Source organism: Apiospora kogelbergensis (assembly GCF_038363985.1).
Source record: "Apiospora kogelbergensis strain CBS 113332 chromosome Unknown utg000003l_segment0_segment0, whole genome shotgun sequence".
Taxonomy (NCBI): domain Eukaryota; kingdom Fungi; phylum Ascomycota; class Sordariomycetes; order Amphisphaeriales; family Apiosporaceae; genus Apiospora; species Apiospora kogelbergensis.
The window spans coordinates 3,311,429-3,327,455 of NW_027117420.1; the positions used below are offsets into that span (position 1 = coordinate 3,311,429).

General features: G+C 55.5%; 8 protein-coding genes across 8 annotated transcripts; 3 read left to right on the top strand and 5 right to left on the bottom strand.

The window, feature by feature from the left end:
• Positions 1-63: 63 nt before the first annotated feature.
• PG998_005824 (uncharacterized protein) lies at positions 64-3,876 on the bottom strand (the record flags this gene model as incomplete). Its single annotated transcript, XM_066872642.1, has 6 exons — positions 64-389; positions 447-882; positions 954-1,255; positions 1,294-2,508; positions 2,595-3,775; positions 3,839-3,876. 6 exons carry the CDS (start codon positions 3,874-3,876, stop codon positions 64-66), a joined length of 3,498 nt encoding a protein of 1,165 aa, XP_066732739.1.
• Positions 3,877-4,544: 668 nt separating this feature from the next.
• PG998_005825 (cysteine synthase) lies at positions 4,545-5,814 on the top strand (the record flags this gene model as incomplete). Its single annotated transcript, XM_066872643.1, has 4 exons — positions 4,545-4,680; positions 4,793-4,962; positions 5,024-5,412; positions 5,469-5,814. 4 exons carry the CDS (start codon positions 4,545-4,547, stop codon positions 5,812-5,814), a joined length of 1,041 nt encoding a protein of 346 aa, XP_066732740.1.
• Positions 5,815-6,023: 209 nt separating this feature from the next.
• Positions 6,024-7,234, bottom strand: PG998_005826 (uncharacterized protein; the record flags this gene model as incomplete). Its single annotated transcript, XM_066872644.1, has 2 exons — positions 6,024-7,048; positions 7,117-7,234. The coding sequence occupies 2 exons, from the start codon at positions 7,232-7,234 to the stop codon at positions 6,024-6,026; spliced, it is 1,143 nt and encodes a 380-aa protein (XP_066732741.1).
• Positions 7,235-7,696: 462 nt separating this feature from the next.
• On the top strand, positions 7,697-8,417 carry PG998_005827 (mitochondrial 54S ribosomal protein bL19m; the record flags this gene model as incomplete). Its single annotated transcript, XM_066872645.1, has 2 exons — positions 7,697-7,799; positions 7,867-8,417. The coding sequence occupies 2 exons, from the start codon at positions 7,697-7,699 to the stop codon at positions 8,415-8,417; spliced, it is 654 nt and encodes a 217-aa protein (XP_066732742.1).
• A 535-nt stretch (positions 8,418-8,952) lies between these two features.
• On the bottom strand, positions 8,953-10,363 carry PG998_005828 (uncharacterized protein; the record flags this gene model as incomplete). The annotated part of the gene is made up of 3 exons (XM_066872646.1): positions 8,953-9,740; positions 9,793-10,122; positions 10,204-10,363. The coding sequence occupies 3 exons, from the start codon at positions 10,361-10,363 to the stop codon at positions 8,953-8,955; spliced, it is 1,278 nt and encodes a 425-aa protein (XP_066732743.1).
• Positions 10,364-11,140: 777 nt separating this feature from the next.
• PG998_005829 (uncharacterized protein) lies at positions 11,141-11,674 on the top strand (the record flags this gene model as incomplete). Its single annotated transcript, XM_066872647.1, has 2 exons — positions 11,141-11,212; positions 11,282-11,674. The coding sequence occupies 2 exons, from the start codon at positions 11,141-11,143 to the stop codon at positions 11,672-11,674; spliced, it is 465 nt and encodes a 154-aa protein (XP_066732744.1).
• Positions 11,675-12,389: 715 nt separating this feature from the next.
• PG998_005830 (ribonucleotide reductase) lies at positions 12,390-13,752 on the bottom strand (the record flags this gene model as incomplete). The annotated part of the gene is made up of 3 exons (XM_066872648.1): positions 12,390-13,337; positions 13,405-13,647; positions 13,723-13,752. The coding sequence occupies 3 exons, from the start codon at positions 13,750-13,752 to the stop codon at positions 12,390-12,392; spliced, it is 1,221 nt and encodes a 406-aa protein (XP_066732745.1).
• Positions 13,753-15,140: 1,388 nt separating this feature from the next.
• On the bottom strand, positions 15,141-15,566 carry PG998_005831 (uncharacterized protein; the record flags this gene model as incomplete). The annotated part of the gene is made up of 1 exon (XM_066872649.1): positions 15,141-15,566. The coding sequence occupies one exon, from the start codon at positions 15,564-15,566 to the stop codon at positions 15,141-15,143; it is 426 nt and encodes a 141-aa protein (XP_066732746.1).
• Positions 15,567-16,027: the final 461 nt, after the last annotated feature.

Genomic DNA, 16,027 nt, shown 5'->3' on the forward strand with positions numbered 1-16,027 from the left:
TCTTCTCCCCTCTCCCACATTGGGGGGTTTGAACTCTCATCGTATGGCCAAGGTTTGTTGTTCCTACCTGGGAGCTTGGTTCTCGACAAAGTCGAGGGCCTGCTCTGTGCTCACGACATTGACGTTGGAGTTCTTGTTGCGGAACAGGACGCCGTAGCACTTGTCGGCGACGTGGACAATCTCGGGGCGGAAGGTGGTGATGATAAATTGGGTGCCGGCCTCTTTCGAGATGGATTCCAGCAGGCTGGCGACGGCGGTACGGTACTGGGCATCCAGGTTGGCGTCCACCTCGTCGAAGATGACCATGGGGAGGATTCGGCCTGCTGCAAGGCGAAGATGAGGCACAGGGCGCAAAGACCTGTTGTGGGGTTTTGTTGTTAGTATTCTATCTGCCGACACATAATATGATATAGTTATAGAGCTACGGGGTAGAGAAGAAAACTCACTCTTTTGTCCACCGGACAGCTGCTGAATACGCTGCTGCTCGTCCTGGGTCTTGGAGTTGAAGGACACGCTGATGCCGACGCCCGTGTAGTTCTCGATGGAGCCGCGCTGCTCCTCGTCCGAGTCCTCGGGGTCCATGCGGCGGTCGGCGCGGCGTTGGATGACGAGGCGGCCGTGGCCGGCGGGCACGAGCTTCTCGAAGATGGTGGCGAACTCCTTGGAGACCTGCTTGAAGGTGCGTTCGATGGCCTCGTCCTTGCGCTGGTCCAGATGCGCCACGAGCTCCTCGATAGACTCCTGCGACTGGTCCAGCTCCTTGCGTCGCTTGAGGAGGCGGTCCTGCTCCGTCGTGAAGCTGTTGTACTGGTCCAGCGCCTTCTTGTTGATGTGCTGGTACTTCTTGAGCGCCTCCTTGACCTTCATGAGTCGAGACGAAGCCTATAGTTGGAATCAACCGCATTAGCTAACTTGTAACGGATTGCCACTATCAAAATCGATGGCAGAACTACCTTCTCCTGCGTCATATTCTCGTATTTCTCAAACGCTTCCTCGGGCAACACACCAAGGTCGCGGATGGTTTTGGAGGCATCGGCGGCCCTCGTGGTAAGCAGTGCTTTCTTTTGAATGCTCTTCTCCATTTTCCGTTGCTGTTTGGAAATCTCCCTCGCGAGTTCTTGCTGCTCGGTTTCCTTGGCGGCCTTCTGCTCCTCCAGTTTTTCGATCCGCAAAGACGCGGCCTCTATCTGCTCTTCGGTGGCCTGGATCTTCCGCTCGATCATGGTCGCTGCCGTCTGCGCCTTTTGAGCTCGCGCTTGGCCTCTTTGAGGTCGCCACTTCCCCGAGAGGAACCACCCTCGAAGGCCTGGGCTGTGAGCTGATCCAGCTTGAGGCGCAGGTTCGAGCGCAGCTCGACCTCGAGGATCTGCTTGCGTCCTTCGATTTCGCGACGGGCGCTGCTGGTCTCGTTCCATTGCTTCTGCAACTCCTGCACCGTCGTACTCAGGTCCTCCAGCTGCCGCTCTTCGTTGGCTGACAGGGCTTTCTTGAAGTCGTTTGCCAACTCTGCCTCGTGAGCACTAAGAATCTCGCCAAATTCCTTCATGTTCCTGTCGACAGCGTTGCGTCGCTTCATGGCTGCCTCATGACGGTCCTGCTCCCGGACGATCTGGTTGTTCTTAGCATTGAGCTCTGCCAGCATGGAGCTGTAACCGTTATCCATTTTATTCAGTTCCAGGTCCAGTTTCTTCTGCTCGCCCGTAGCGCGAGTAATCTCCTGGTCCTTCTTCTCAATGTTTTTTCTGATTTCTGAGGATTGGCTGACAAGGTCCTCAAAGTCTTCCCGGAGCTTGCTGACGGCGCGGACGGCTTCCAGGCGAGACTTGCTCGGATCAATGTAACCACCAGTCATCGATCCTTTCTTGGCCGCGATGTCACCATCTGGGGTTATGCAGTCGACGTTGTGGCTTCGAGCATATTGGCCGGCAACGGTCAAGTTGGGGCACAGAACCGACTGGCCGAACACCTGTTGGAACGCTTTCTCAAACTCGGGGTCGAACTCAATCTTGCTGATAAGGGGGACAGCATCGTTGGCCCGGGGAAGATTGGCCGGCCTGGGGTGCAGCTTGTTCAGGGGCATGAATGTGACTCTCCCACCGCGTGTTTTCTCAAGCTGGTTGACAAAGTACGTCGCTGTCTGTTCGTTGTCCACCACATAGTGGAACAGACTGGTGCCCGCAATCTGTTCTACAGCCACGCGGTAAGCTTCGCTCACATTCATGAGCTCTGCCAATGTGCCATAAGCGCCCTCAATATGCTGTTCTTGCTGCATCCGCCGGACGTTTGTGAGACCGCGGAATGTGGCACCGTCCATCGTATGGGAGAGCTCACCCTCCGCACGCTTCATCTCCGAGCGACAGTTTTCTGTGATGGTGCCCACTTTGTCGTCTTCTCGGCGGAGCAGCTTTCGCTCCTCATCTAACCTGTCGTAAACATCCTTGGCATTGGCGACTTCGTCGGCCAGGGCCAACCGCTTGGCACCGAACCCTTCATTCCTGGCCCTGAGCTCTGCGATTTCCTTCTCCAGTTGCTTCATGGACTGCGCGATTTCCTTGACCTCCTCATCCGCGTCCAGGAGATTGGCCTTTGTTGACTCAATGTCATATTCAGCTCATCTATCTCCTTTTTCAACCAGGCGTCTCGCTCAGCCTTGGTCTTGAACTGGCTGCTACGAGATTGCTTGGTGAACAGTCGCTGTCGAGTCGCCTCGGCCGTGTCGAGTTGTTGCTTGATATCCGTCTCCTTCCGCTTTCTCTTCTCAAATTCCGGGGTAATCTTCGCCAGTTCCGCTTCTTTGGAGGCAATGGCCGCCCGCACCTCCTCCATCTCAGCATCATGTTGATCCCGCGCTTGTTGTTGCGCGGATGCGCTATCTGAGAGACCCTTGACAGCTAATTCAGCCTTGGCTTTTGTCTTGGACGCCTCTCTTCGGTCTTCGTCCAACTGTCGTTTGTCCAACCGAAGCAGCTCTAGTTGCTGCTGAAGCTTGTGGATTTCCGAATCCAACTGAGCAATGACCTTTTCGCCAGCATTGTACATATCGCGGCGCTCGTCAGTATCGTCCATGCCCGCTTGTCGGTCGTCATCCAGTCTTTCCAATTGCTCCTGGACCATGACTTGCTCCTGGTGATAGTAGGCGTATTCCAGACATCTTCGTTCGCGGTCCTTATTTTGGTAATCGCGCAGCTCATCCTTCTCCTCTTCGAGCTCGTCGAGCTTATCCTTGACGGATTGTAGCAGGGCGTCGATCTGTTCCCTCTTATGGTTTGTGTCGGCCATAATCTTCAGCGACTCGGTGCGACGCTCCTCGTAGACCTTGGTGCCGGCGACCTCCTTCATCAAGGCCAAGCGCTCGGACTCTTTCATGTTGGTCAGGGTTGTGACGCGACCCTGGGGCACAATGTAATAGGGGTTGGACTTGGAGAAACCGGCCGACTCCAGCATGTTGATGACCTCCTTTTTGGTGACGGCCTTCTTGTCGATTGACCATTCGTCCTTCTTCAAGCTGATTGTGCGGCGCAGGGTGACCTCCTTGCCGTTTGTGGGGAATCGCTCGTCGCTGTTGTCGAAGATAATCTCGACATAGGCAGACATGACTGCTGAGCCGGAACCTTCGTGCAGCAGGGCTTGTCGCTCCTCGCGACCCAGGTTGGAGTAGGCATCGCTCAGGACGAAGCGGATAGCCGCGAAGAAGTTACTCTTGCCAGAACCGTTACGGCCGACGACAACATTGGTACCGGGCGAAAAGGGTTCGATCACGGTCTGGTCCTTGTAACTGTTGTCTGGGTGTCAGTATGCATGCGCTGTGGGCCAGGACAGGCAGGGGAGCGGCGCGCACCTTTTGAAGCCTTGGATAATGATCTGCTTGATATACATGGTCGCGTGGGTTGCTGCCAATCGGGCAGCGCGATACTAGTCGCAAGTTCGATGGAAAGACTGTCGGGCAAAACGGCATATAATGAAGAGGTACTCAGTGTTGGCAGATGTTCGACATGGTAGTATGTTGTGTACAGATAGTCAAAAGAGTGGCGTACGACGGGGTGCTCTCTTCGCAGACAGACATCAATTAATCGCTAAGACGAAAAAGCGGCAGCGACGAGACGCGTCAAAATCGCGAATCAATAACGGGGGAGCCTTTTTGGTTTGGCGTGGGGGACGGACAACCACAGCTTCCAGTAAATACCCAGCCACACTCGACAGACACTCTTTACTGGGGACCGCCTAGGCTGTAGGCTGTAGGCTGGTGGGGGGTGCAATTGAGTTACGTTAGCTGCAAGTCCAGGCGGGAGCAGGAGAGCAAGAACTAAGAACTAAGAACTAAGAACTGGCGACTGGCTCTCTCCGATGGCGTGCTCTTCTGGCAGAGCTGCTGGCTGCTTCGGCCTCTGACCGGCGACAAGGGCCCCGCTATGCCTCACATTTGTAAGCTGCAAGTCGGGCAGCCGGCTACTTTTGGGGGTTCTGTTTCACTTCTTTTGCGACTTCCTCTTCACGACCGTCAACTGGCTAGCTGGTTTCCCGAATTTGACACGCCAATCGCGACCATGTTCCGCCAAAGTGTTCGTCGATTCGCCACTACTACGGCCCGGCGGGCGGTTGCCCCGGCGGCAGCCCACCCGCCTACCCCGAGGAGTATCGCCATCTCCAAGGCGCAAGGCATCTCGAGGGGTTTGACAGAGGGTATGTGAAACTACAGCCACCATCACTGGCAATGCGCCATCAGCTCTTCGTCCCCACCTCCCACGCAACCCGGGGACTTTCCCGAGCTGACCGAAATCCCGCGTTCGACTAGCTATCGGCAACACGCCCCTGATCCGCCTGAACAAGCTTTCCGACCAGACCAAGTGCGAAGTCCTGGGCAAAGCCGAGTTTATGAACCCGGGCGGCTCCATAAAGGACCGAGCCGCCCACTACGTCGTCCTCGACGCCGAGGAGCGTGGCCTGCTAAAGCCGGGCGGGACCGTCGTTGAGGGGAACCGCCGGCAACACGGGCATCGGCCTGGCGCACGTGTGCCGCTCCAAGGGCTACAAGCTGGTCATCTACATGCCCAACACGCAGTCGCAGGGCAAGATCGACCTGCTCCGGCTGCTGGGCGCCGAGGTCTATCCGGTCCCCGCCGTCGCCTTTGAGAACCCCGAGAACTACAACCACCAGGCGCGCCGGCACGCCGAGCGCTTGACCTCGGAGCAGGGCAAGGGCGCCGCCGTCTGGACCAACCAGTTCGACAACACGGCGAACCGCCGCGCCCACCTCGAGACCACGGGCCCCGAGATCTGGGAGCAGACAGCCGGCAAGGTCGACGCCTTCACCTGCGCCACCGGCACTGCGGGCACGCTGGCGGGCATCACGGCCTACCTGAAGCAAGTCTCCGAGGGGCGCGTGAAGTCCTTCCTGGCCGACCCCCGGGATCGGTCCTGCACTCGTACATGGAGTCTGGAGGGCAACTCAAGGACCGGTCTGGGTCCAGCATCACCGAAGGCATCGGTCAGGGCCGCATCACGGACAACCTGGCGCCTGAAATGGAGTCCGGCTCGCTCGACGGTAGTCTCAACATCAGCGACGAGAAGAGCATCGAGATGGTCTACCGGTGCCTCGACGAGGAGGGCCTGTACCTTGGCGCCAGCAGCGCCCTGAACGTGGTCGCAGCCAAGGAGGTCGCCGAGAAGATGGGCCCCGGCCACACCGTGGTGACGGTCCTGTGCGACGGCGCCTACCGATACGCCGACCGTCTGTTCTCGCGGAAATGGCTGGAGAGCAAGAACCTGCTGGGCGCGATACCAAAGCACCTGGAGAAATACATTGTGTTGCCGTAGATTTTGGTAAATAAAAAAAGACCCGTAAGATGATCCTTAGTTTGTATCATATGTACATAGCAAGCCCTCTGTCACTCGATAAGTTCAATAGAAATTGCATATAGACAATTGGTACATTTGTGGTATTACATATGCCTCGGGTGCTTGTACAGCGTGGTCGATGTCTCGAGTTTTGTTTATCTTTACATATATACAACCAGTTTAAGGATTTATGCCTCGAAGAACTTGCTATATACATGCTCGCCTCGGTCTGCCTTACCATTGGCTTTAGCAGACTTTCGCGCACTCTGCACCTCGGCAGACAGTACGTCGCGTCGTGCTTGTAACTGGCGTAGGAGCTCGGGATCCTTTACCACCTGCACGGCCGACTCCAACCCATGGAGCAGCGGGGCCGCCAAGGCCACAAACTTGTTGGGGACTGCAAGATAGGCCATGTTGTTTCGGGACTGGTAGGCTTCGGGCTGGTGCAGCTCCTTCAGCTGCTTGCCTTCGGGCCACAGCCGGACGACATCTCTGGCGTATTTGGTCACCTTCTCCATGACGTTCTCGGTGTCCACGCCCGCCTTGGCCACCAATGAAGAGGCTAGGTTCAAGGGCGCAAGAAGGACCTGCGGGTCGTACTCCAGGCGTGACGAGGCCTGTGAAGACTTGGGCATGTGCGCATCGGTCTGCAGGAGCTCGATGACCATCTCGGACCAGCGCAGGGCCTTCTCCGTCTCGCCTTTGCTCCAGCCACCCTCGGCCGCCTTCAGCTGCACATACAGCAGCAACTCGTTGACCCGCTCGCTGTCATCCAGCCGGTAGCCTGTCCACTTGGCCCGGCGCGCAAGCTCAATCATCTCGTAGATGCGGCCCTTGGACCCCACCACCCGGGTCATTTTGTTCCAGAAATCGGCATCGAGCTTCCGGTTTGTGTTGTGGATGCCCTCGACCAGGGGGCGCAGGTTGACGAAGTCGTCCTCGGTTTCGAAGGCCGTAACGGCCTGCATAACCGACTTTTCCGTGTTCGGTATCCCGCCGGACAGTGGGGCCAGGTAGCGGAACTTGAGGATTTCGCCATCGATATCAATAATGACCGGGTCCGCGGCGAGTTTCTTCTCGTAGCGTTTTGACATCAACTGCTTGCGCTGCGTCAAGGAGAGGTATGAGGGGAGGATGATCTTCATGCGAATCGTGGATAACAGTTCGTCGAGTTCGGTGGACGATGTGGGCGTGAAGTGCGCTACTTGCTGTGCTGCAATGGAATCCCAATTAGCATCACAGAAACACTCCCCGTGAACACTTGTATTGAGAAGCGCATACCATTTCTCGAAGGTGTCGAGCTGAAGCTTCGAATCTGATTCGCCGCTATCCGCCGCGTGGCCGCCTCGAACGCACAGTTGCTGGCGTTCACGGCGCCTATTATCGGTCTCCTCGACATCTTGGGATTTGTGTGCAACAGGTCTTTGCTTCCAGACTGTTGTCGCAAATGGGGTTGTCGTAAACGTTAAAGTCGTCGTCGCCCAGGAATTGGCCCTGTAACTGTGCCTCTCCAATTGGGCACTTTAGAAATTTCCATGTACTTACTTACTCAATCCGCGACCCTGGGGTAGCTCGACCCGCGATCCGCAGCCGGAACAACCTTTAGCCCCCGATTTTCAGGCCAATCAGAAAACGTCCCTGCCACTCTTCGGGACTTTGGGGGGGAGTCCTGCGACTGCAGAATTTCGAGATCCAGGAGGCCTGAGCTGCGCCCTCGTGACAAGGAAAGCGTTTTTACGAGCTCCCTCAACACCACCTCACACAGAGCCATATGATGTTGCAACCGGTGAGGCGGCCCCTTGGGCCCCTCAAGTCTCTCCTCCGAAGAAATCGCCAGGCACAACAGCTCCTTGCACGCACAATGGCCACCGAGACGACCCCATCCGCAACAGAGACGGCAGCGGCAGCATCATCCATACCACCACCGATTTCGACGCTGGCAGCGAGGAAGCCCACCAAATTCCGTACGTCCTCCTAGCATTGGCCCGTGCAGCAAAATCAGGAAGCAAACAACTAACGCTCAGTCGCCAGATGTAATTCCCTCCCGGAACCTCGTCAAACCGATCCGCACCGCCTTCGCCGTCTACGCACCCCCGCCGTCGGCCCGCGCCGTGCACCCGGAACCCCTAGTCTCGTACCACGCGCAGCAGATCCGGCGCCTGGACCGGAGCGGCGCGCGCACGAACCTGTTCTCCAAGAAGAACCCGGACGCCGCGAAGCCGGGCGATGTGCTGCAGGTGACGACCAACCGTGGGGAGCCGTTCGCCGGCGTGTGCCTGTCGATCAAGCGGGCGGGCGTGGACACGGCCATCCTCCTGCGGAACCACCTGACCAAGGTGGGCGTCGAGATGTGGTACAAGATCTACAGCCCCAGCGTGCTGGGCATCGAGATCATCTGGCGGCGACCCAAGCGCGCGCGCCGCGCCCGCCTCTACTACATGCGCAAGCCCCGTCACGACATGGGCAATGTCGAGCACCTGGTCGAGGCCTGGCGCCGCTCTCGCAACGTCTTCAGCTCCAACAAGGGCCGCGGCGCGCAGGGCAAGGGCAAGGGCGGCAAGGGAGGCAAGGGAAGCAAATAGGGGGCGTCTCGCTGATGCTAGTCTGTATGGCGGTGCTAGCCGGTCAAAATGGGCGAAAGACGAGGCGTTTATGATTGCGGTAGCAAGGTTGCCTGTGTCTGAGCGTTGCGGTTTGGGAGGATACATGGTCAATCGATAAAAGAGGCCTTGGCACGACTGTCTGAGGTCAATGCCGATATAACATCCCCGAAGTTGTAACATAGAGCAGTATTGTATAGAAACCCATGAAAGGATGTATATTACAAGCTAACGGGATACCGTACCGTGACTGTTAGGCATTCATTCGCACGTTCATCCATCTGCGCGGAGGACTAATACCTTGCGGAGAATGGTCTGTATATGTATGGGTCTATACCTACCTAGCTTTGGCTACGATATTCATTGAGGTAAGTGTCCCACTGGGCATGATCAACCAGTCCTTAAAGGCTCCTTTTGTCAGGAGGAGCTAAAAGAGCCCCATCGCAGCATGGGTAGAAGAGCCTTATGGAAAATCTGGTGCCAGATCTGCCGATATATCTGCCTCGTCCGCATCAGACTAATCATCCAGATGAGGAAGCCACATCACCAAGTCCTGGTCAGCAGTGGCGAAGAAGTTGTGCCGCGGGCTCCACGCCACGACGGCGGCTCGCCGTTTGTCGTTATCGAGCTTATGTATGGGATCTAAAGCCTTGTCTCCGTCTACTTGTCCCAAGGTGTCCCAAACTACAACACTGCCGCCAGACCCGCCGATGACGTAGCGACCATCGCTCGTGAAACAGACGTCGCCGCTGCTCTCGACCGTTGTAGAGCTTGACGAGCCACCATTAGTGGCACGATCTTCACCCGGCGCAAGTCGGCTGGAGCCACCCTCGGGCTTTCGGAGGTAGGCGCGCATGTTGCCCTTGAAGCTATCGAGCAGGAAATGGCCGCCACCATTGGTTCCCAGGAGGATGTTCTTGCCGTCGTTGGAAAACTCAAGTTTTGTCCAGCCATTGTTGACGTGGTCTGCGTCAGCAAACACGCAGCTTTCGACAATATCAAACGTTGAAATCGGCTTCTTGTCCCAATACCGGCGGCTGTATAATAAGATCTGGCCAGCAGTCGGAGAGGCCACAGCGAAAACCTCGCCACTCGGGTCATACGCGGCTAGATACGGTGAATTTAGGTGCAAGCTGCCAATTGCATTCTTGGTGCCTGCCTCCCAAAGCCGTATCGTATTATCTTTGCTGCACGAAATGAATTCATCGTTGCCTGGATGCATGGCCAGGCATGTGACAGCGTCCGTGTGTCCGTCGAAATACCGTACGAAGGAATTATCATGGGTTGTGAGATATCGAATAGCGTCTGCAGCATTGTGAGCACTGAGTCCATTCCCCAAACTTCGGGGGCTACATACCATTCACCTTGGTACTCGCGTAGATTATGCCAGAACTGGTGTGCGTAAACTTTGCCAGCTTCACGCCATACTTTTTACTGAGCAATTGCTTGTCGTGTTTGCCCTCGCGGACTTTGTAGATCTGGATTGTTTCGTCACTCGCCGAGGTCATGAGCAACTCGCCGGGGTCGTCGTAATCGAGACTCAGGATGTGTGGTCTGCCATCACGCTTGAAGAGCTGTTCATTGTTAGAAGCAAGGTCAATATCAATTTCGCCTTTCCATGTGGATAAGTCGGGTGGCGTGTTGAAAGTTGCGCCAGCAGTAAAGGAGGTCAATTGCCCAGTTATTGCTGTGATGGAAGAGCTGCTCGAACGTCGCAAACGAAGCTATGGACGGCACGCCTCCTTGAGGTCAATAGCAGGGCGTGTACCTACTTTTGTTGGGGCGAACTTCCCGATGATTTCTGGGGTAGCGGTGGTGCTCGGCACGTTGTTGCCAAGTGTGCGGGTTATGTTGAGGGACGACGAGGGAGTGCCATTCGCACGCGACGAGCCTGAACCAGAGTCCAGGTCCATTGGCGTGGACGACATGATTCGCCGTCAGATCTGAGCAATCTTGGATCTTCGGGCGCGCGCAGTAGAGGGTATCTGGATATGTCGTGTTTTGCGACTATGATTACTTCCAAAGTGTGCAGGTACGGAGTCGAATGCCCTTTTTTCGCGAGGGCAAGAAATGTAGATGATGGGTTGAAGGCAAGACTTCATTCCGGCCTGGCTGGCGGAACACCTTCAACTTCCAATGTGGGGGGAGGGGGGCAGCTACAAGCTCCAGAGGACCCCTGCGCTTCCAGAGCTTACCGCTCGCACCAAGACCAGCACCAGCACAAGTATTGGCTGCACTTGCTGCTGGGTCGGAATCCGTAGCATCGACGCCCCCATAGCTTCAGGCGCAGTCTTGTATGCCATTGCTATGAATGCAGGAGAGAGAAGAAGGAGAAGAAGAAGAAGAAGAAGCGGCAATGGCAGCCCGCATTTGACTTATAAGCAAGGGAGGCACGTGTTCAAGTTCCCACGCATGTTGTGCTCTCTCCAAGTTCGAAGAGGTGCACGATTCCCCCGCGATTCGATTCTCTCGTAAATGGCGGCTGAACTGCTGGCGACCCCACTAAACGTCACAAAAATTCCCCAATAGCCAGCCGGCCAGTCAGTCCATGGGGGAGGAAGCCTCGTGCATCTATCAAACACTATTCACGCCCAGCAACGCCAACTGCCCAAGAAAAATTCAATCAGGGAAAGGGAAAGCGACGACACGCTCGTCCCTGCCGTCGAAGCGTCCCGCCTACGTTACTTACCAAAACGTCTCTCAAAATGCCACACTACGCCAAATCCGAGGAATGGCTACGGGAGTCACAGCTTCTCCTCGAGGCGCGCCCGACGACCGTAAGAGCCCCATATCCTCCTTCGCTCCTTCTTCCTCTGTTTCTAACGTAGTCCGGTGTCTGTATATAGACGCGCATCACCACCAAATACGCCATCAAAGTCCCTAAAGTGCGCAAACCCAAAACCGGCACCGACGCCGACAACGACACGCCCACGACCACGGCCAAACCGGCGCGCGGCTCCCTGGTCCTCAAGACGTATGACCCCATCAGCGGCGTCACCCTCAAGTACAAGACGACCAAGGCAGCCGAGGTGTCACGGCTGATTATGTGTCTGGGTAAGCTCAGCCGGCCCATGGCCGGCCTGCCCGAGCTCAAGGAGGAAGAGATGGCCGATGCGCCCGACGAGGGAACGCCCGCGGCGGAGAAGAGTGAGGCGGCCGCCGTACCAGCAGTGCAACAGCAGGCGCCAGCGGCTGGCGGCGGTGGCGGAAAGGGGAAGAAGAAGAAGGGCAAGAAATAGAAACTCACGCAAACGGATAATGAAATAATGACATGCCAATATCTCACCATCTGCTGATTCACATGGCACCCAGCATGGAAAACAAGCCCTATGCAAACTGTGTTGTTTGTGAACGTGCATAACTCTAGTTCAAAGAGCTTGTGCTACAGGTAGAGAATATTTATAATCTTCAAGGCCATGTCCAAGCAGCAAACTTCACAGAGCGATTCGAGGCAGTAATAGTTGGTTTAAGTTCTTTTAACTTCTAAACACCAAGTGTACTACTATACTATACTAATACACCAACATTAACCAGACGTAACCTCGTTTTCCCCATTGCTTTACGTCGCCAAGCACCCCAAAGGGGGTGTGGCCAATATCGTTTCCCTGCCTGTCCCTGAACGCCTGTATCATGAGACGCTGGTTGTATCTGTAACCAACATCGGCCTCGCCAACATCAAACAAGAAAAAAATGCCAACAGTAGGAGATGAGAGAATATATGTTCTGGATCCGCTTCTGCGATGATGAATAATCACAGTCGACAGGATTTTGCTCGCCAGCCTTCCCGAGCCTTTCGCATACGATGCAAGGAGGAAGCATTAGAAAGAAATCCGCGCCCGAAAAGACCATGAGCAAATATACACAAGTGTGTGGGTCTATCCGCAAAGAATGAGGGGGTATCGTCAAAAAGGAGAAGTGAGTGAGCAACAACAGCTAGCCATCGAGGCGACTTGTTTAGAAGTCATCATCGAAGGTGAAGTCACCACCGTTCTCATTTTGAGGCTCGGGCGAGTCGTCGACATTCTTCTTCACAGTGCTGGCCATGACACCGGCCTTCTGGTAGTCACCAACACGCTTCTCGAAGAAGTTGGTCTTGCCACCCAGAGAGATGTTCTCCATGAAGTCGAAGGGGTTGCTGGACTTGTAGACCTTCTCGTTGCCGAGCGCGACCAAGAGACGATCAGCGACGAACTCAATGTATTGCTTCATCAGGTCGGCGTTCATGCCAAGCAGGGCACAGGGCAGGGCCTCGGTCAAGAACTCCTTCTCGATGGCGACGGCATCAGTGATGACCTCCTCAACGACGGCCTTGCTGGGGCGGTTGTTCAGGTGAGAGAACAGGAGGCAGGCGAAGTCGGTGTGGAGACCCTCATCACGAGAAATGAGCTCGTTGGAGAAGGTCAAACCAGGCATCAGGCCACGCTTCTTCAGCCAGAAGATGGAGGCGAAAGCACCGCTGAAGAAGATACCCTCGACGGCAGCGAAAGCAATTAGACGCTGACCGAAGGTAGACTTCTTGTCGGTGATCCAGCGCAGAGCCCAGTCAGCCTTCTTGCGGATGCAGGGAATGGTCTCAATGGCGTTCAGGAGGTATTCACGCTGGGCAGTCTCCTTGATGTAGGTGTCGATGAGCAGGGAGTACGTCTCGGAGTGGATGTTCTCCATCATGATCTGGAAGCCGTAGAAGCAGCGGGCCTCGGGGATCTGGACCTCGCCACTGAAACGCTCAACCAGGTTCTCGTTGACGATGCCGTCCGAGGCGGCGAAGAAGGCCAGGATGTGGGAGACGAAGTAACGCTCATCGTCGGTAAGCTTGTTGGTCCAGTCGTGCATATCCTTGGACAGATCAATCTCCTCGGCTGTCCAGAAAGAAGCCTCATGCTTCTTGTACATTTGCCAGATCTGGTTCAGGAATTAGCTTTGAGTCGCGTCCGGGGGCCACTTTACGCGTGAAAGACGCGTCGCTTACCTCGTGGTACTTGATGGGGAAGAGCACAAAGCGGGAGGGGTTCTCGCGCAGGATAGGCTCATCGGCCTCCTCGGGCTTGATTGTGGGTGCAACACCGCCCTTGACGTCCTTGACGACGGACTTTGTGTCTTCGGGCTTGGACTCGACAACTTCGGCATCAAGGGGGAGGTTCTCCTTGCCGGCGGACAGGTCCAGCTTCTTCACGGGAGACTCCATCTTGAATGCCTCAATCGACTCAGCAACCTGTTGATGAAGGCGTTAGCTGCGAACTCCTTTGTCAAAGCAGCGCGCGGTGGCGTCAAGACGTCATACACATACCTTCTTGGAGGGTGTGATTGTGGAGGCCATTGTAGCTGTGAATGTGGGAGCGAGGGGGAATGGAATGGAGGATGGAGGGGGCGAGTGGTGAGAGACAATGGATGTGAAGACTTCGATGTGATATGAATCTACCGCGTTGAGGGGTTTGCGTGTAAAGTGGTTTGAAGAGTGTGGTGAAGTGATGCTGTATGAATTTTGGCTTTGACAGGAGCGCGACCCGACTTTTAATAGCCCGTCCTGAGATCGCGTCAAAAGCATATGTGGGTCGCCCCGAAGACGCGTCCGCAGCTGTCTTGGACTCCCGGAAAGGCTCTACACTCAAAGAGACCGACTAGCCCCGCCAGCCACTGCCATTTTTCACGCGTTGCCAGGGGTTCCTTCACCACCACTCCACACCTCGTAGTGGCCTGGTACTGGCCTGGTCCTGATCCTGCCAGGGAACCGCGCCTGAAGCCCTGAAGCACCACCATCCATCGTCCATTTCGCTTACGCCCGGCCTGGGAAAAAACAGTGCTCGGCGTTATAGTACGTAAAGCATGACAGGGATCAGCCCCAGCTCGACGCGCTTTCATCCAGATCCAAGACGCGTTTCCATGCCCTCTCCCATTAAGCTCGGATCTGATAACAACCCACCGGCCAGAGCTATCACCGAACCATTGGTTTCGGGTCCTGGTCTGGTCAACGGAGCTACGGAGCTACGGAGCTATACGAAGGCTTTGCTTGCTTATGGGATGCTGATATGCGTATTATTAACTGAGTCGATCCTCATGAGCTGGCCATCATCAGTATAGGCATATCGGTTGACGCGGGGGATTCCACCGAGCCAGCTAGGTGGAATGTTGTCCATATGTTGAAATTACCACGTAGTGCCTTGGTAGTGCGTTATCTCTACCGCTCGATTCCTTGAGCCACAGCCCGATCCACGCGTACTGTGACACAAGCTCGGTCTCAGCTGGCTTAGCTGGGGTTTAGCAATGATTATCAGCCCAATGCGAGATGTTTATAGAATCCTCAGGTCATCGAATCAGGTGTTTCTCCACAGCTAGATGCATTTCAACCACCTATGCCATGCTATGCTCTATCGAAATGGTCTTATGTGATGGTATTGCTGTGGTCTACTAGTTTGCCACGTTGCTAGCAGGCAGGTTCCTTTGTATTTATCAAGTCATAAAGGGGCTGCAGTATTATTATCTACCTACAAAACACTTTAGCGTCTACATCCCCAGGACAAGTATCCCTCTCTATAGGATGTTTATGAGACTTTGTTTGCGTCGACCAACTCGCAGGTGTGATTATAACATCCATCTATAATCATGGACATGACTGGAGTGTTCCGCGACGCGTATGACCGAGAGCTCCCGTAAGAGCGGAGGATGGATGCGCCGCTTCCTCGGGCATCTTAGTGAGGAGGGCTCGACTCAGAAGTCCGTAACACGTCCATTGAAGCTATAATCCCCCGCCGCGCCCCAGCGCAACGGCTCGTTCTTGGGCCCGCCGACCTCGCCCGTCTTGGGATTCGTCTCGCCTTCGAACTCGGGCGGCGCGCCCTTCCGCAGAGGCACGTTGGGCTGGACCGTGCTGCCCTCGTCTTCTCCGATCGCGGGGCTTGTCGCTGTCTTTACGGTGATGGAAGGCTCGGGTGTCGGCGTCGATGACGGGTTGAACCCTTGCTGTGTGTTGGCGGTGCGCTGCAGGCGCTCGAACTCGGCTTGCTCTTCGGCGGGCAGCCGCGGGGGTGCAGGGGACGAGGCGAAGCTGGAGGCGGCGCGGACTATGATGAACCCTGTCGAGGAGGGCCGGAGGTTGGAGAGTGGCCGGGCAGCGCGGAGGAAGCGGTACGCCATTTTTGAGTGTTGTATCTCTTAAGAGGGGGCTTAGAGGAGAGTATTGTCTATAGGTGGGCAATCTTGAATCGGTATAAGGAATGCGTTTGGTTTCAAAAACAACCCGAATTGTTGCTTTATCTAGCTGGAAGGTGGCAATGGCTAAAAAAGAGGCTCATTCTGGCCCAAAGCTTCGGGACATTTTAGCGGGTCAGTGCCTCGGTGATGAATCGGCAAGGTCCGCGTACAATCAATCGGCAGGGCACTTTGGAGAAGCTGCTCCTTAATCATTCGACGGTGACTTTGACGATCCGATTATGGTTTTTGTTCTTTCCACCAGCTATTGATTGTTACATCACATATTATCCAATATCAGCACGGCTTCCGCAGTCGCTTTAGTAGTCGAATAAAGCGAGATTGTCCGCAAAGCCAGAAGAGATACCTACCATAGATTCGTGTTCTCTGGAAACCTTCCGTCAACC